The sequence below is a fragment of the Lissotriton helveticus genome, chromosome 2_1 (genome assembly GCF_964261635.1).
Source record: "Lissotriton helveticus chromosome 2_1, aLisHel1.1, whole genome shotgun sequence".
In the NCBI taxonomy this organism is placed as follows: domain Eukaryota; kingdom Metazoa; phylum Chordata; class Amphibia; order Caudata; family Salamandridae; genus Lissotriton; species Lissotriton helveticus.
In genome coordinates, this window is record NC_136059.1 from 1,206,610,109 (window position 1) to 1,206,630,163 (window position 20,055).

General features: G+C 43.4%; 1 protein-coding gene across 1 annotated transcript in view; it reads left to right on the forward strand.

Moving 5' to 3' along the window:
- DNAJB14 (DnaJ heat shock protein family (Hsp40) member B14) overlaps positions 1-17,093 on the forward strand; it is a 262,057-nt gene extending 244,964 nt beyond the window's left edge. The window contains exons 7-8 of the mRNA XM_078676085.1: positions 1,345-1,517; positions 15,640-17,093. Of these exons, the coding sequence (XP_078532211.1) occupies positions 1,345-1,517; positions 15,640-15,764 (298 nt within the window). The 3' untranslated portion in view covers positions 15,765-17,093. The remainder of the gene's footprint in view (positions 1-1,344; positions 1,518-15,639) is intronic.
- The last annotated feature ends 2,962 nt before the right edge of the window (positions 17,094-20,055 follow it).

The following is a 20,055-nucleotide window of genomic DNA, read 5'->3' on the forward strand; positions in this document are numbered from 1 at the left end:
CTTGAACGTCTGATATCTAAGTGAAGATGGCCGAAGTGGTCAGAAATAAAGCAAATATTACTGCTCTGCACCCTTCTCAACCTATTGTTACTGTTAGTGCAAACGCATAAACTTGCACCGAAAGAATGATGGTACCATTGCATTGACTATAAAACAAAATGTAAAATATGGTTCATATTTTCGGGCCACTGAATGATAAGAGGGCCCTTTCATAATCGATTTTTTTCCTTGGCAAGTGGTGCCAAGCTCCTGTAGCAACTCTTGATAATGGCACTCGAAAGTATCGTTTTCAACGGGACCACTACAGTATGGCAGGGAAGAGTAAACGTGACTTAAAACACGGATTCATCATCTCAGGAAAACAGATCACTAGCTGAATGTTTTACATGGCTGGAAGAGGTGTCCAAGTGGAAATCTGAGTAAAAATAGTTTAATTGTTGTCATTCCACTTTACACAAATACAAACGAATGTGTAGTTGTTTTTGTGATTTCACCTCGAGTGGGGAGTACATTTATGTATGGCGTTGGAACAATTCGCGGTACCTTTGGCCTGGTTATGTTGTTGTATGTTTTTGTGTGCATGCTCGTGTCTGGTTTTGGAGTTCACGCCAACGGGTGCGAAGACAGAGTTTAGTGAGGAAAATAAACAAAAATCTTTAATTGTATAGCAAATAGTAAACTTGTTTTTAGTCAGACAGTCTTGGCTTTGATGGTTTTCTGGTAATAAAATATTGGTGTAATCGGACCAAAAATAAATCAGAATGACAAAGCGGTCTTCCAAATTCGGATTGAAATCCTCGATTATATCTGCCCGAAATAATCACCCACAAAAGGAATGGTTGGGCAGCCCCACATTTTTTTCAGGGCGCAAACTTGAAGCCGTAGATTTGTTAGGTGTAAGCCATTTCTTGCTCTTCCATTTAACAGCATTAGACAAACACTCCAAAGTGCTAGTGAGACTCAACTATTTATTTATTTTGGTAATTTGTTGGGTGCAACTATTGCTTAAGATGGCAAGGGAAACAATACAGCTAAAAAAAAAAAAAATCTGAAGAAATGCTTTTGCCAAAAGGTAGGTTTTCAAATGCCATCGGAAATCACATAACCTGGAAAATACTTCCTACTTGAAGATGATTTTAAGAAATAGGCTCTTCTTAATATTTCTGCTTGATGTTGCATTGGGCTTCTGTCACGGGTCATCAGCACAATGCGAGGAGGAGAGAGGCAATACTAAGCGCTTCTGAAGTAGCTTTAGTGTATCGTATATTGCTTTAGTATATTTGTGTTCGTGACCCTACTGAAGCTGTTGGTGAACGCTGACTTCTATTTTTCTCCTTTCTACAGTGGTTCTGGACACAATATTAAGAGACAAACTGAGAACCTGGGAGTTAATTATTATGTGAACAAAGACTTTCAAAATGAGTACAGTGGAATGGCATTGCAAAAATTGGAAAAGGACGTAGAAGACGATTATGTCACCAACATCAGAAATAACTGCTGGAAAGAAAGACAACAAAGTAAGTAATCAGTTGGTTGAATTATGTTTATTTCGGATTAATGCACCCTTAAAAGCAGCATAAAGAATAAAACATAAGGAGTACAATCTATGAGACAGACAAAATTCATGACAATTAAAAAATCTTTAAACGTACATAAAGAAGATAAAGCTTCTGAGTTGGATTAGTTTATCACAATCTGCGTTTCGGGAAAACCCACAGGGTTTTAAATATTGCCCTCACCTACTAGTTAGTGGCCTGCTTCGACGCCCTGCTGCAGGCCAACAAACTGGGTTAAGCTAAAAAAAAACATTTAAGAAAAAAAAGACTAGGGATTCATTTGTGCAGAGGCAGTGATTTAATTGGAACTATCTAGGAGGCTACCCTTTATATTACTTTATTCCTGGATCCTTCCTGATTGGATTAAAAATGCATATTACAGGTAGACTTGGGAAATTAGCGCCCCTGTCACCCTCTCTGCTTTATATCGACAGGTTTCTTGCCAGATTCTGTAGCCCCTTAGGGGTCTGTGGCATTCCTCAGGATATAGATCCTGTTTTCGTAACTCCAAAAATATTTCATCATTGAGATTTTTAGTGTATACTTAACTGAATCGTTATAGTAACACACTAGGAACTTCCTGAGTTTCACATATCCAATCCAGTATTCAGGGAGAGAGTGGGACGTCGTCCTGATGTCACACTTACTCCAAGGAACGATCGTCACCCAGTTGGTCCTCTCTTCTCTCTGTATCTATACAGGGTTGCCAAATACTCTTATGTCTACTGGAAGATGAGAAAAAACCTTAAAAACACAAAAGTAATTGACACAAAAGTTTATTAAAAAAAAGGCTATAGCTTCTTTTCCCTCGCTCATCATGTTCAACCTCTGTGCGACCATTCTGATCCTTGCTTCGTGACAGCATGAAGATTTGTCAATATCCAGATGACCCTCAACTATTCATTGCAATCTCTATAAACTTTGAAATTCAGGGACTCAAATCCTGCCTTCAACTAATCCAGAACTGAATGCCAAATACCCACTTGAAGCTCAACCCGATGAAGTATTCCCCATTTGCCAAACTCACCAAATTACTACTAATTTATGCCTGTTGTTCTGACTTGAACCTACAAGCAACAATGTCACCGGTAGAGTGCCCTGGACTCAGTCTACGTCGGAGTGGTGTCCGGCGACGCCTTCAGGGCGATAAGGCACTCGCCAGACGCATTGATGTCAGTTACTTTTTATCGATACAAAAGGGGATGATGGACGGAGCGTTTGAGCAAATCAAACACTCACCCCCAGTCAACTGATCTGGGTTTAATCCATCACCATTCTTTAGCCCACTCAGCCACCCCATTTCAGACATGGCTATATGCAAATCAGTCTGACCCTGTGCCTCATGGGAACAGTCCAGCCCGAACTGCCAAGCCATGTCTTCCATGGACCGGAAATAGATCAGTTGACTGGGGGTGAGTGTTTGATTTGTTCAAACGCTCCGTCCATCATCCCCTTTTGTATCGCAGTTACTTTTTATCAGCGCCTTCAGCATGGATCCAGAGCTTCTGTCTCTGAGGAAATTCTTCTCACAAATGTTCCTAAATGCAGTACCCTGTCACCTCATAAACGTCATGTTTAAAACACTGCAGATTTTGAGGGACAGATGCCCATCAATGCCCCCCCCTACTCAGTCCGTTTGTGGTGTCTATGGTCTCACCATGATTCCAAGGCCTGCTCCTCATGACTCCGCATAGCCCCAAGGCCATCAAGGAGCAGGAAACCAAGCTCTTCATGGCCACGGCAAAGATGACAGCCGGCGTCCAAAGTGTGCACTACGCTGTTGATGTTCTAAATCTTTTTCGTCCACAAAACAGAGATCACATAAAATGTCAAAAACGCACTCAAGTGAGAAATCTTCTAGGCGCTGCCTGACTCCCACAGGTCCTTCATCCTTGGAACTGGAGTTGGTTGAGATGCCCATTGAGGATCCTCCACAGACTTATGCTCCTCTATTTGGATCAACTCTGGATAGATCTCAACAATGTCCTGAGCCCTCATGCCGGTGTCTCAGATGCCACAACTCCATGAATTAGCGTTTCTCAGCACCATGTACAGCGCCTTTCCCAAAGCGTTAATGCCATATAGAGGCCCTTCGGTCTCATCAACTCCACCCTGGCTTCTGCCGTTCTTGCTTTTCCTACTGACGCCGGTCAGTGCCACGACATCAGATCTGACGTGGATGCTTCCTGCTTTGATCTGGTTCTTCACTTCTTGGCAATGCAGCGGACTCCATGGACACTACTGCCTCCTCTACCCCCACCTCCAGATACGGGGCCACTGTGCCGCAGACCGACATACATTCGTTGATCCGTTCCTTGGGGAGGCACAGGCTTGCAGGGGAGGAGGCATACATGATACACCTTCATTAAATCTCTGGCACAGACTCGGACCCTGTAAATTTTCTGCCATATGTCGACCCAGTTCGTGAACTGAAACTCCGATGACGTGAAAGCGGACTTATTCTCAAGTTCAAGACTGTGACTCTGGGACTAAACAAAGATGCAGAAATGCATGTATGGCTGGGAGAAGATTAATACAAAGGCTAATTTTTGCCCCTTAATAAGGGCTTGTATCATTGATGTATGGCCCCAGGAGAAGATAAACCGTATATAATAACCTACATGTTCTTCTCCTTTTCTCCACACATAGCAGGGTCATACTCTTTGCTGTCTCTGCTTGCCAACCACATATTAGTCCCCTTTTTATATGGCATGTCTTCCTCCACCCCAGGCTCTTCCATTTCTCGCTGCCACGCAGAACATGTGATTCAACCCAGATACCAGATCTATTGATTTATATGACGAGCCTCCACCCACGTCCATGTTCATCTCTCGCAATCTAGATAGCAGCTGTAGATAGTCCTACACACACTCCACACAATACAGGGCATACCTACCCGCCCCTACCCATATGCACCTCCACCCTCCGCCTCTAAATCGACACACCTCAACAGGTTTATTCTGCATGTTCCATAAGCTAGCAAGCAACCGCTAACACACCCGTATGACCACTTGCATATGTTTCACATAATGAGCTTCTCACCCCGTCACCCACTCTTAAACGGGGATATTGGCTGGCTGTTGCCAATTACCTCTCCATAAGTGGAACCTCTTTGATCCGTCTTTTCCATACCTTCCCATCCGCTACACCAGAGTTAAACCCTCATTCTGACCATTACAAAATGGCGCTCACTGTGGTACTCGAGGCAGTCCCCTGACTCCACCACCCGGAAGCACTAGGCCCTTCCCCACACATAAAAATGCCGTACAAGCCTACGTGGGGTTGAGCCACAACACCTGATCCAGACAGACCGGACCGGCATTACGCCTGTAATGAAATAGGTAAGCGTCTCTAGGACTTGTGCCCCTCCTGAACCTCTCTATAATATCCTGCTCTAGATATGCTTCCAATAACTACGGTTATGCCTTTAGATGGTCCAGGACTTCCTAATTATACCGACGACCGAAGTCATCCAAAGAATAGTTTACGGTAAGATTGGACACTTTCCCCAGTGAGGCGCGCACGCACAGTGGTATGGTTACTCCTTCCAACCTTAATAAACCTTCTTTATTATGCAGCAGCCACAAGGCTTCACAATAGCGCTCTCCACCCACGCAGCTCCCTATCCCCCCGCTCATAACCCCTACATATTAGATTAAGTATTCTGCATACTAAGGGAACAGGGTGGCACCATGCTTAACAATGACCCAAGTAGGGCCACCATTTACGGAACAGTATTGCGAAATGACGCGGCTTTCCCCTGTCTAATGAGTCTCATCTTCTTTATATATACTTGAATCCGGTTTGGACCCTCGAACATGATTTATCACCGACACATGTAAATATAACGTTACCGTTTTTTGGGTTACACCTTCTTGTATACATGTGTAAATTTAGATTACCTGATCTTATTGATGTCACTTAACTTGTATGTGTTTATTTATTTATTTTTTGCATACGGATGGCATTCACGTCATTTGTCTTCCATGCATTCTCTTTCTCCTCACCTTTCCGGTCACCAATAATCTTCATGTCATGTCCTAATTCTTGAAATTCAACCTCATGCACATGGCCCGTCTTTATTGCGCTCTTATTTTTCCGATTGTTTAAATTCTGCTACTGTTTCCTGCTGCTACTTTCTATCCCTACCTTTGCTATTATGCCTTAGCCACCTATGCTACTATGCCTTCATAATGTACTTATTAATGCTTTTCCTTGAAATGTCAATGGAAATGCCTACCTTTCCGCACCCTGGTTTCGATTTTCGGTGTCACCTCATATATTGTTGATGCATAACTGTGTATATTGTAATCATATAAATCGCTAAATACATAAACATTAATATGGCTTAACCATTAATGTGTGCTTCTTGCCTTTTCAATTTGCATTCCTCATCTTTTTCTTTAGCTCTTTCATTTCTGTTGTTGTTTTTTCACGTTTTCTATAATGTCTTGTATCACAATTTCTTTCTTTGTTATTGATGTTGCTTCTCTCTTCTTTTCTTTCTTTGATTCTAACTTTGGATCTACTTCTGTTTCTTTTTTTGCCTTTCTCTATAAATGTGGAAACACACTTCTTTGTTGATCACTGTGTTTATATGTACAGCCCTGAGGATGCCCCAGGCCGGATGGCCATGTAAAGGGGTGAAACCTGTGTTGGCTGTCAGTCCCTTCAATGCTCATCCTCACAGAAAGAGTGACAACACTTTTTATAAACAAATATCATCATGAATCCTTGTTTATTGGAATTTTGCCTGAAGTAATACTATAATCAGACTTGTCGTGACAACCACGTCGACCTAGGCCAGGACCCCCTTCTGGAAATTCGAGGCCTCTCCTCTGCAAGTGGCCAGGATACCTCACTGGAACTGGTCATGGAAATCGCAACTCTGCCACCAACACCTGCAGTGGTCTGCCTTCAAAAAAGAGTGCTACAGGCCGTGGAGATCTTTGGATTTCCGTTCAGCAGAGACCAAGATCAATGTTCTTACTGAGATTCTCTTGTCATCATCAGCCACATCAGAGCCTTAGCTGCACTTCAAAGAGGCTTTGATGGCATCTGTCGTGGCAGCTTGGGAAAAGCCATCATCAATGCCAGCGGTGGATAGACTTGTGGCGTAGCGGTACAGTTCGGTACCAGGCAGCAACTCACTTTTCCTCTCCACACGCCCATCTCCAGAGAGCCTGGGTATTCAAGCTTCTTTCTCCAGCACACAATTGAGTGGTGCATTATTTACTGTACCTTCAGATAGGGAGTCTAAAAGACTGGAAGCAGGGAGCAAGAAAGGCTTCTCAGCAGGGAGTATGGCCCTGAAATCGTTATTGGCCAACTGCCTTCTCGCTTTTTGTACCCATGCTTTATGGGACATGACTCAAATGATGCTGCCCCACATCCCGCAAACATGAAGGAACCTTTCAGGATGTCATTGCAGATAGTCAGATTGCTTCCAGCCATATAATTAAATCTGGACTGTACACAGCTCTACTCCCTTGCCCATACCATGAGGACCTCCATTTCTATCTATCTCCACATTTCTCTTCGGATGTCCAAATTCACTGAAGACGTCGAAACCAATCTGATGGACCTTACCTTTGATAAAGTACGCCTATTCGGTGATATAGTGGAGTCGGTGCTTGAGCGATTGAAGACTTTGATCGCCACTGCACAATCGCTGGGCCTTCAACTTCTGCCACTATCTAAATACTTCCGGACCTTATGTTGCTTTCTTGGCTTCTGCAGAGGTTCCACCTTTTGTCCCAGGCAGTACGAGGCATTCCAGCAGCACCATTATCCCCTCATTCGACCATACAGGGAGCCGTGCCAAATGACATGGCCTTGTATCCCCATTACAACCCTCTTCCTCCTCCCTACACCTCCAGGAAAGTAGGCTTAGTTTGTTTATCCAACCTCACACCAAGCCCATAGGAGGCAGATTCCCCCATTTTCTTTTAGCATGGAAGGCCAATACTTTGGACCAGTGGATCCTTCAGATCATAGGAGGTTCTGCCCTCCAGCCCATCTCCTCCTCCTTCCCCCACCTCCCGATCATTTGACCATTTAGCAGCAAGAGGTGGCAGCTCGCCCAAAAACCAGACAAGGAAATAGGCCAGACAAGAAAATAGGCCAAATTTGCTACACATTATTTCCTGGTTCCCAAGAAGGATGGTGGCCTACATCCCATTCTAGACATTAGGAGCCTGAATTTCTTTCTCAAAAAGGAGAACTTCAAGATGCTGACTCTAGCTCAACTTTTTCTGGCATTGGAGTTTGGAAACTGGATGGTGTCACTAGACTTGCAAAATGCTTATTTCCACATTCTTATCCTCCACTCCCATCTGAAGTATTTGCGGTTTGTGGTGGGTTCTATGCACTACTAATTTGCAGTACTGCCCTTTGGTTTGACATCAGCACCTTGAGTCTTCACAAAGGTGATGGAAGTGAATGCAGCCATCTTCGAAGGTTGGGTGTACTATTTTTTCCCATACCTGGACGACTAGCTCATTAAAGCCAGCTCACCAGATATGGTGTTGCATTTTCAGCAGTATTTGACGTTTCTACTATTCGACCTGGGCTTTTCGATCAAAGAGCCCAAATTTTACCTCCCTCCCAATCCTAGGTCTGCTGGGTTCCTGCATTCTCCTATTTGCGCATGCACCTTGGCACATGAGCGCTCTGCAGTGGTGCCTCTGCAGATAGTGGTTCCAGTGTGGGGAGACCTGTCGGACTCATTCATGTTCTCCCCCCAGCACTGTGGTGGAAGGAGATTGATGGGAGACTGAGATGAACCTAATGCACTGGCTGCCCTTCACACCACGTCTGCTGTGGCTATGGTAATGACAGATGCTTCCACCCCGGGGTGGCGCGCTCATCCGGAGGATATGAAGATTAGAGGCCTCTGGTCTTCAGAAGAGCAGGTTTTTCTTAATAACCTGTTGAACTTTGAATGATTTAGCTGGCGCTCAAGACTTTCCTTTCCTCCATCGTAGGTTGGTCCATCTAGATCTTGATGGAAAAACTACTGCGATGTAGTATGAGACAAGCAAGGGGAGTAGAATCTCAGCTTCTTTGCTGAAAGGGGAAGTGTTGAGACAGTGGTGTTGGGCACACTGCCTAGGGAACTGGCATACAGCCAATCACCTGGCAGGGTCTCTGAATATCAGAGACGACATCAGTAGATAGTTATCTTGCTGATCAGGAGTGGCCCTAGGGATCTGGCATACAGCCAATCACGTGGCAGGGTCTCTGAATATCAGAGACAACATCAGTAGATAGTTATCTTGCTGATCAGGAGTGGCGTCTTCTACCGGAGGTAGTCCAGTAATCTTCTTCCAGTGGGGCACTCCTTAGGTGAACTTATTTGCCTCCTGGGAAAAGGCTCAGTGCCAGTAGGTCTGCACCCTCCAGCATCCATTGAACCGAGAGCCTTGGGGGACACGTTTCACTTGAGGTGGGACTTTCAGCTGAATTACAAATTTCCCCCGATTCCCTTGATTCCTCTGGTTCTGAGGAAAATTTGACTAGTCCAGGCCTAAGCCCTTCCATCGGCCCATTTTGTCCGAGAAGTGTGTGGTATACAGTCCTCCGTTGATTCTCCACGTGTTCCCTGCACCGCCTCCCATTCAGGCTAGATCTTTTCTCCCAGTTTGGGGGTAATGAGTCTGCACCCCTAACTGAGGCCGCCACCTACATGTTTGGAGATCAAGCGGGGACAGCTGAGCTTTTTTCAGCTGCCACTGGAGGTGGTAGACGTAATTTATTTAGCATATTCCCGCTCCACTAATTCGTCCTACTCCTGCAGATGGAGTAACTTTGTTGTATGGTGTCAGGACAATGGTGTGGATCCCTTGCAGGCCAACTTTTCCCTTGTGCTGTCCCTTGCTCAGAGGGCATGTACCGTTGGAACTGTGAAGGGCTATTTAACTGCCTTGTCTGCCTTCCTCGGTCTTCCGGATCAGCCATCCCTGTTCAAGTCCCCTGTTATAATGCTTTTTCTTAAGGGCCTGACTAACCTTTTTCCTCCCACTCCATTTGTGGTTCCTCAATGGGACTTTCATTTCATTCTCATGTTCTTATTGGGGACTCAGTTTGAGCCCTTGCATAGTTATACCCTTCGCATTTTGAGCCTCAAACAGTATGTTTGTTTGCCATCAGATCTGCTAGATCAGTTAGGAAGTTGCAGGAACTTAACTGTGGTCCTCCGTTCAATACCTTCTTTCCAGAAAAGTGTTGCGAACCTCCCTAAGGTAGTCACTCCCTTCCGCCTTGCTCAATCCATTACCCTTCTGACCTTAAACCCTGCCCATCCAATGAAGGAATAGGAATGGTTGCCTTGGTTGGATCTTAGGTGGGTGGTTAATTACTACCCTGACTGCACCAATGAATTCTGGTTAGATGATCAGCTCTTCGTGGGCTATAGTTGAGCCAGAAAAGCGGTCAAGAAAAGGACCGTGTCCTGCTGGATCATCCTATGCATGAAGACTTGTTAGTCCTTAGACATGTGGAGCTTGCTGAAGGGATTAGAGCCCATTCCAATAGGGTAGGTCCAACACTTTTGCACTAGCTCAGGGGAGTCATGATTGCTGAAATCTATAAGGTGGCAACGTGGGCTACTTGCACACCTTTGAAAAGCATTACTGCCTTGATATGGAGGTGAATAAGGACAGATCTGTATTGCAGGAGTTCTCGGTTTATATCATCCACCAACCACTCTCCTGAGCTGTGCATTGCTGTGAAATCTGTTCTACAGGTCAGAAATCTGCAGGCAGAAGTATCAACCAGAAGAAAAAGTTACAAACCTACGGTAACAATCATTCTGGTGGATACTCTAACTGCAGATTCCTCACCAACCTGCCCGCCGCCTCATGGAAAGTTAATAAGATCCTATATGTCAAGTAGGTTGGTACAATTTCTCACGCTCTCAATCTCCCTCTCGCCTAGAAGGCAGTGGAGAGAAACTGATTTCAGTGCGCCAGGGCGGGCACTTTATGGCTTTGTCTGTGTAGCCGAACATCCTTTCCAGCGCAAACTAAGTCTCGTGGCCTCAACCGGTGACATTGTTGCTTTAAAGATTTCCAGATCCAGTCTGACGCCTGGTTGTTGTTTTACAGACAAGGAATTTGCCGGTAGATAGAGTATCCACCAGAATGTTGGTTACAGCAAGTAAGTAACTTTTTGGTCTTGGTTGTGTTGAAATATTTAACTAGGTACCCTTAGACTTACCTCTGAGGAGCATGACAGCACAGGTGATAGCTGGTGCTCTCCTGGGGATCTTGCTAGAGTTGGATTTCTAAGGGAGGTCATTTCTAGTGGGTAAACAACTTTATCTCCTCATTCATGAGATGTGGGAGCAAGCTGGTGTGACATATCACTTTTCCACGGCATACCTCCCACAAACAAATTGTTTTGGTGGAGCTGTTCAACAGGACAATGAAAAGCATTACAGGAGCTCGAACTAAGGAGGAAGTAGAATGTCCATTTGCCATGTCTCTTGTTCACTACCTGCAAGTTTCCGGCGCAACGGGTGGGGTGTAGTCCTTTTTAGCTTATGTATGGACACTCTGTGCCGGGTCCTCTCACTCTAGTCCGAGAAGGGTGGGAAGAAACCTCAATGTCTCCAAAGAAGAATGTGATAGACTATTTGATTGACCTCAGGAGATTCATGGTGCAATACATCCAGCGAAGGAAAACACTCAGGCAAGCCAAACACTCATGAATGACTTTTATGCCCAGAAAGCTATGCTGATTGGGTATCAGGAAGTCCATGAGGTGTTGACGCTGAAGCCTGTTTGTGCCCAGGCTTTTGAGGGCAAAAGGTGTGAGCCATACAAAGTAGTTCAGAAAAATTCTGATGTTACCTACTTTGTGGACACAAGTGCCACACAAAAACCCAGGAGGTTGTTCCATGTGAATAGGCTGAAGCTGTACCTCCAGCGGGATAACACAGGGAATGTCAATGCAATTGCAAAGGATGTTAAGGAAGACAGTGGATCTCCTCCTAATCTACTATATAGTGATATGAAGGTTCAGTTATCACACAAGTTAATGCCTGAGCAGCAGAGAGCATGAGAGGTTTCGGGACAGAGTATCAACCTTTTCTCAGTGGCTCTGGCATTAACGTCTATATGTGTCCGTGACATAGACACAGATGACAGTTTGCTAGCGAAAATCAGAATGCGCCAGATTTCGGACTGGGTTTATGGATGTATTAAGGCAGAGGTTGCCAATAAGTTGAACTTTGGGGTCATTAAGAGACCTTGTCCTCCTTGCTCTTGTCCTGTGGTACCTGCACTCAAACAAGGTTCTACTGACTTGCTGTTCTGTGTGAATTGCTAAGCCCTTAATGAAGTGACAGACCAATGCCAAAAATAGCCTGAGAGTGGATGAATATGTGATCAGTTAGGTGCTGCTGAGTACTTTAGTGCCCTTGATCTGACCAGTGGGTACTGGCAGAATGCCATAGCTCCATGTGCCAAAGAAAGAGGACTGCATTTTCTACCCCAGAGGGGTTATTCCAGTTTGAAGTAATGCTCTTATGAGTTGAACAATGTTTCTGCCACTTATCAGCACCTGGTGAAATATTTCTCGCAGGGCTGGAGGTGTTTTTAATGTGGTCTTCCTAAATGTCACTGCTGTGTTCAGCATTTCTTGGCAGGACCACCTGAGGCACATAGGACAGGTATTGACTAGGATACAGAAAGCGAAACTGACCACCAAGGCAACCAAGTGTAAGGTGGGACAGTTCTATGTAGCCTACATTGGGCATCGATATCTGAATTCCTGTTACTGATTTTTGGTCATGGGCGAACACAGATCATGTATGCCTTAAAGTAATCATGCAGGGGAAAAAATGCAGGGCACTAAGTCAGTCTTAACTCCTTCGCTGCGGCGGCAATTCCGCCGCAGCGCTAGGGGGGAGGGGTGAGCCGAGCAGGGCTCGTGACGGAGCCGCTCCGTCACGAGCCGCGGTTGCGCTGTGCTCATGACGGAGCGGTTCCGTCATGGCCCCGCCCGCTCAATGGAACGTCCAGCGCAGGCGCGGAATTCGCGCAGGCGTGCCGAGCGGGCCATGACGGAACTGCTCCGTCATGAGCACAGCTCAACCGAGGCTCATGATGGAGCGGCTCCGTCATGAGCATGGAAGGAGTTAAGAAGCTAGATGCTTTTGACATGCTTGGTAGTCTTCCCTTGTCACGTTTCTGCATGCATGTGTTGTTGGATAAAGGTTAGTTTCTACTAAAGTCACATGTCAAAGAGTAAAGCTACAGTTAAAGGGGTATAGGATTTAACAATCATTTGCAAAGTCAATAGGTTCCCCTATGCAAAATCTATTGCTTTATCAATGTTTAACAATCAATTTTAACATGTTGCACAGCAGCACGAGTGGCTGTGCAACATGTCATAAAGTAGAAAAAACAAAACGCTAGTACTTGTTGGCTGCATCATATTGCTTTTCATTCTTTTAACCAAGTTGTGCAGCAGCCCTCCCTGCTGTGCAACATGTAAAAACAAGCATTGGCATAGCCAATAGGTCCCGCCTTTGGGACCTTTATAAGTATTTAATTATGCAGCATAATATCCTTGGTGCAACATCAACTGTTGCATAGCTAAACACTTATAAGGTCCCAAAGGTGAGACCTATTGGCTGTGCCATTGCTTGTTTGACACTAGGTGTAGGCTGGACAACTAAGTAACTTGTTAATCAGTAAATGTAAATTCAACACGTTTTTACTATCATACAGCCTTGAAAAAGTCACCTTAGTGACAAAACATGAGTCAGCTGTTGACTTTCACCGAAAACTGCTGTACCATTTGGAATTGGAAACGCCATCATCAAAGTGTTCAGTCCTTGTATAGATAATTTTGCTTTCTTTCTGTAAAAATGTTAATGGAATTTACTTGTTTTCAATGAGATTAAACCATTGAACATGAATGACTTTCTTCTGTATTTGTGCAACCTGTGAAAAAGTAACAAAGTTCTTCTAGCAAAGCTTATAAATATATGACACTAAACAGTGTCAAATGATTGGAGTCCCGGGGTACATTTCCTTAAGTCTATTGTAGCACGAAGCCATTGTTTGTTGCGTACTCATACTCAAGGTGGTGAGGTGTTTTATTACCCTGAATGGCACCACAATTCATTACAGTTAATTTTTACTTCCCTAGTGGTACTACTTGACCACCAAATGTGTTCCTATTATGGAGGTGCGATTTTTTTTTTTTCTTCCACCACTACCCTCTTTGTTTATTGGACTAAAACATCTGAAAGTGCTAGTGCATGCGGGAAAGAAAAGTCACTGGACACTCCCTGTGCTTTTGTAATATCGGGCCCCGCATTAGGCTTTGACATCATCCTCCCATCTCCCTTGCGCCTGCTGCAATCACAGGCAACGACCCCCGCCCCACAACAAACACCAAATCTTTTTTCCGCACAGGGCATTGTCCTTGTCAATCTGATTTAGGGCCGGCCCTCAATGGGATGGTATAATCGCAAACTCCCCCAGTAACCTACTGAGTTGCCAGTCGTTCAAGGGGTGTTAGACACCTTCAGAAATAAAAAAAATTTAAAAATACTAATTTGTGTGTAAAGTGGTTTCAGGTATAGAAATAGCAGAAGACGAAGTTGAGTTAATGTGCTACAAGTTTCAAAGAAGACACTGAAAGCAGCCAGTAAAAGACTAGGAATTAGAGTGGTATGTAATAAAAGAAATGTGGTAGAGTTTTCGGAATTAGCAATAACCAGAATGAAGGTTTGTTGAAAGGGACGACGCTAGCTCGTTACTAGGCTTTTTGTGTAAATGGGGCGGCCTAGGTGTCAAGGCAGCTGGTAAGGTGTTTCCGAGGGTCGGTAAGCGGGGCCTGTTTGCTCGCCCTGGAGTTTATTCAGATATGTTTTCGGAGCGTCAATGACGCTGGTGGGAGGCTTTACATTTGTTGGCAGGTTAGTGGGTCGTTGGTATGGTGTCTCGCTCAGAAACGTTGAAGTTTTATTTGCCAGCAAGTGCTAAGGTGTGGCAGCTTCGGAGCATAACATTGCAGAACAGAAGTTGAGGGCGATGCAGGTCTGGGAGTGCCTAGCGGATTCATTCAGCGGGGCCTATAGAAAGGGATTCACGTTTGCAGTCTCACTGACGTACTCACCAGCATCTAGAGAGAGGCGGTTTCAGGTCCAAGAGATAGTGGAGCAGATGCGACACGTCACGTCACGCCTCGCCGACCCTTGAAGGAATATTTCACAAGCGACTATGGTGGGGAGAGGGCGGGACACACAGTAACCGTATGTCTCTGTCAGCGAGGGTTTACAGTGGCCTGCCTGCGCGGCCTCGAACGAATGTGAAAGCGCAAGGATGTCGAGCCGGGAGAGCAGTCTGCTCATTTTCTAGCACTGCACTTGTGGCGTGCCGCTGCTCGCTCCCGCAAGGTGGATGCCACCACAAGCACGAGTGTGTGCTAGGAAAGGAGCAGAGCGACGGCTAAAGGTCCTCCTATGCAGCGTATGTGCGCTGCGTAGGAGAGAACTACAAATCAGTGGGCGGATGTTTGTGGGTGGGTTGGACACACATTGGAGAGCGGGGGTGAAACAATGATGGACATAGGTGGTGGAAAAATGCGGGTGGAAATAAGGAGAGTTACTTGTGGACATCCTGTCAGTAAGAGTGGATGTTCAAAAGTAACAAAAGAGTACTAGTAGGAGCCTGTGGCCAGTGGAGGGACACTGGCCACAGAAAACTGTGGTTGGTCCATACTCCAGAGAACCCCTAGGATGAAGCTGAAGCAAGGAGAAGGTGACCGATGGTAAGTAAAAGAAACGTGGGAGCCAACTAAAGAGCAGTCTCTAAGCCCCTATAAAGATTTGTTTTTTAAGAACAATAGCATTCATAGATGGTTCATGCACGCTGTGGGCAAAACCCAAAAAGGGGTGGGAGGAGAGAGTACGGGACTATACATGGAGGAAATGGTGAATGGGTGTGTTTTAGAACACTGAGCCCCAGGTCCTGCAAAGGACCAGGTTATGGTAGAGCATATGTTGTGTTTTGTGTATATTCTTAAAGCCTTAGAACTTATTTCTGACTTGTTCTTTTTCTAGAATCTGATTTGATCTATGCTTCAAAAGTGTACCGCGATGACCGTCTCAAACGGAAGGCGGAGTCCATGATGATGGATAACTGCAAAGAACTAGAGCGATTGACTAGCCTCTATCGGGGAGGATGACTTGCCAGATTGGACCACTTGCACCTTTGTTCCTCTGCATTGTGTACATATAGATATATATAAATATATATATATATAAGTGTTTGTATATTGATATAAATATATGTATATGTTCTCGCCACCCCCTATAATATAGGAGGAATAGTCTCATCACAAAGTGGATATAGGCGAGTGCGGAATGAAGAATGAAAACTGCTGCTGGGTAGCACTTTTCACGAACCTGAATTTGTGATGTTCCAAATAAGTTCCTGATTCCATGAACTAAATATTAAACTCTCTGGAAGGGAGTGACTTTTCACATTTTAATACGTTTGTTTTTATTTAGAAAGTTAGCTTGAACTTGCTCTAACTCATTGGATCGCTTTTGGAATGACTACCACTTGTGAAGAGATGCAAAACCAGTGCCTAATTGATATGTACATGTCTCAACAGGGATCAACAATGTTTTTGTACCGAATGGTCTGAGTTTTCTTTATGGATGCTCACAAATGTATGTTGATTTTCTTGCATCGAGATGGCTTTATCTTGCACTCGCCGCTGAGAACATGGCAGCCAGAGACCATGGTGTAGAATAGAATCTTTTGTGGAGCCAGCTGTCTGCAAGCATTCCTCAGCGCTGTCTAGTTTAATGCTGGCTTATTACATGTTCTATGCAGGAACTTGTCAAAAGTATGTCTTGTTATCCACCATGTCTCTGTTCAGGTTCCAATGACTCCATTAGACTGACGCTAGATAGCAGGGGAAGAGGCGCAAACCCTGGCTGCAGTGGGACAGGGATACTTTAGTACTGGCGTGAGCCTGCAGGAGACTTCAGTGGCTTATTTCTTATATTTTCCACAGGGTCCAAAGTGTTGCATTTCTGTTTAAACCCCTCAAGTCAAACAAGCGCTGCTTGGCTCCTCTAGCTGTAATGAAGGAAAGATGTTACTTGTGTGCATTACCCTTTACTGCATTTCAGCCAGGAACATCTCACCCAAAACTGATAAAACACTTGCGACAGCAATAGTCACATTTCTAGCCTGATAATTTATTGTTTTTAACAATCGGATGCACACATTTGACACGTGCCGCACACTGTAGCTTTGAATGCTTGCTAGCTAGATGTTTTATTCTACATTCCGATGATCTTGACTTTCCGAGGACAGTAAACTGCGAGGAAAAAACGCAGAGAATTGTTAGTACATTTCCTCAGATGAAGATGTTTGGGGAGGGCTACTTGTCGAAAATGTGAATCCTTTTTGGCTCAGTAGGACAAAACAATGATTTATATAACCATCTAAATGTTGACAAATGGAAAGTTGGAGAATAAATTTTGAGTGTTATTTAAAAGTGGTTGCTCTGGAATTTATTTCTAGTACAGCAGTGAATGAGTGCCTGGTAACATAAAGTCCTGTTTAGAACAGGATGCTGCTACTACATTTGTTTTTATCATCTTAAGACAACTGTGACTGCCAGCTACTTAGCAGCTCTTGAAAGATATTGCATTCTAATTTTTGTTATTGTTTTTAATGTTTTACTTCACGTCTGTTAGGTAAAGGTTGCATATTAGACAATGTGTGTTTCACTGTGATTTATACGGTAGTGCCGAAATTCGTTTAGATACGTTTACATAAAGGTAATAATTAATTGCCCACTCTTAGAATATTTGGGGGATCTGATGGACTGGCCAATTTTTGACTACGATGTGGTGATACTGGACCTTTAAGCAGATGAGCAATTTCATTAAAGTTTTTGTTTTTGGTTCTCCCTAGTCCTCTCATTCTTTGCACCATAGTACCTTTAACCTTGACTGCTCCTTAGACTGCCGATGGTGGCTACAGGGTGTAAGCATCTCGAACTGGAGATAAACTACAAGTGTATTATGCACAGGGCACAAGTCGTGAAAAAAGTAGTGGGGGGACGCTGTCACCGGAAGTGACGTCACAAAAGGTGCTGAGCTCCTTGTCCCAGAAAGGCCAAAGAGTGAAGTCCAGCTGTTTGGCAGGGAAGACGGTGTCCCCCCGTTAAAATTAGTGGGGGGACGCCGTCCACCCACGTGGTACCCCGACTCGAGCCCTGATTATGCATCTTGCCATCTGACAGCGACATGCTAAGTTTGTCTACTTCCATCATTTATGCCTTTTAAATCTCCAACGTGTTTTGTGTTAAAAGTACCTAGGGTTATTTGCAAGTTCCATTTCAACCACCAAAGTCCGTCTCAAAGTAATAGTAGCGATTTGTCGAGCTTGACCGACTGTGATGTAAAAGTTCATTTGCAAGAGAAATCCATGCAAGCCTCAGTGCTCCATGGTGGGATATTTGAGCTTTCCTGATGCTTTTACTTGGAAACTGAGGACTTCAGCCTGCACTTTGAAATAAATACTGTAAACCATGTTTTGTATTTGTTTATGGACAGAAATGTTAAGTCTAATCGTAACACAGACTAAAAACATCACATCGCTATGCCCCGTTTGGTATGCACAGAAGCACACCATAACTCAGGCCTTCTGTGCTGTTTGCTCTTGGTAGACACCTTTTTTCATGGCTCATCAGCACCGTGGTACATTGGTATGGCAGGAGTGTGTGTTAAGGTGTAAATTTGTGTGTTGCGTTCTATAACTGCTGAATATAAAGGGTTTGTGTTAATTGAGAGAAAAATAATGAGGGACTATTTATTCGCCAAAGGAGTAGGATTTCGTATTCAACAAAGAAAATGTAAATCCGCTTAAAACTCTTATCGTTTTCATCATGCTTCCTCTCATTACCATAATACTTCCATTCGTACACCTATATAATCTCACATTAATGAAGGGAGTATATGTATGTATACACTTCTCTACATACAATGTGTCACTACACAAAGAACCTACATATAAAAATACTTTATAAAAAATGTATTGATAGTATTCGACACAGATCAAATAGACTATCGCTTTAATCCATTGGTTTTGGAAAAAAATCATCAACAATTCCCCAATACTATTATTACATCAAACATTACAAAGATATATAGGGTTAAAACAGAGAATAAAAAAAGAAAAAATAGGAAGAGTATTCACAAGAGAGTTCACTTTGTCATAAAAACAGCCAATCTGTGTGACAATCTAATCAGAGCTGGAACACAATACATTCACAATATTTAAACTATTGTGCCAACACGTTCCACAGATTGGGCTTCAAATGCGTTGACGTGTTTCGATGGTATCCTGGCTTACACCATCTTTATACAGAACATAACTCTCACTCTTATATTAAAATGAATATCTTGCACCTGTATATTAATATATATATATATATATATATATATATACACACACAAAAAAATACACCTATACATATATACACACACATACATATATATATACACGCATACAGTTACTCAATATGCTCATCATTTCTTCCATATTGGCTAAGCACTCATATGCAGTACAAAAAACATCCTTCTAATAACATCATTATAAACATTCGCAAAATGAAAACAAACCATAAAAACAACTTTATAAATGTTAAAACTACTATCTAGATTTAGCTCTGTCCTATTTACATGTGTTTTTGCACCACTATGTCAAATATCAATTTCATACATACATCCTGGATCATGCCCTTCTACTGTGCTTAAAGATTTGCATTTACTACAATTCTATCACCCCGTGTTTTTTGTACTGCATATGTGTAGCCAAAATGGAAGAAACCGAGAGCATATGGAGTAACTGGCATTTATGATGTATGTTAATATACAGGTGCAAGATATTCATTTTAATATAAGAATGAGACTTATTGTTATAGTCTTGAAAAAGTTGGTGTACACCAGGAGGATATCATCGAAACATGTCGATGCATTTGAGGCCTAATCTGTGGAAAGTTTTGGCACAATAGATGAAATATCGTGAAATTATTGTGTGCTAGCTCAGATTAGATTGTCACACAGATTGGCCGTTTTTAAGACAAAGGGAACTGTCTTATGAATGTGCTCTTCCTTTTTTTTAATATACTTTATCTGTTTTAACCCTATATCTTTGTAATGATTAATATAATAATAGTATTGTGGAATTGTTTATTAATTTTTTCCAAAGCCAATGGATTAAGGTGATACTGTTTTTGATCTGTGTCGAATACTATCAATAACTTTGTAATAAAGTATTTTTATACATAGGTTCTTTGCGTAGTGGCACATTGTTATGATATGTTATGTTATTTTTTTTTTTTTTTATTTTTTTTTTTGTGAAAACCTTTATTTGCAAGAAATAAAATAGAGATATGCCTACAACCCATTGGGCCGGCTAGTGCAATACCGCAAATCAACAGTGTGATA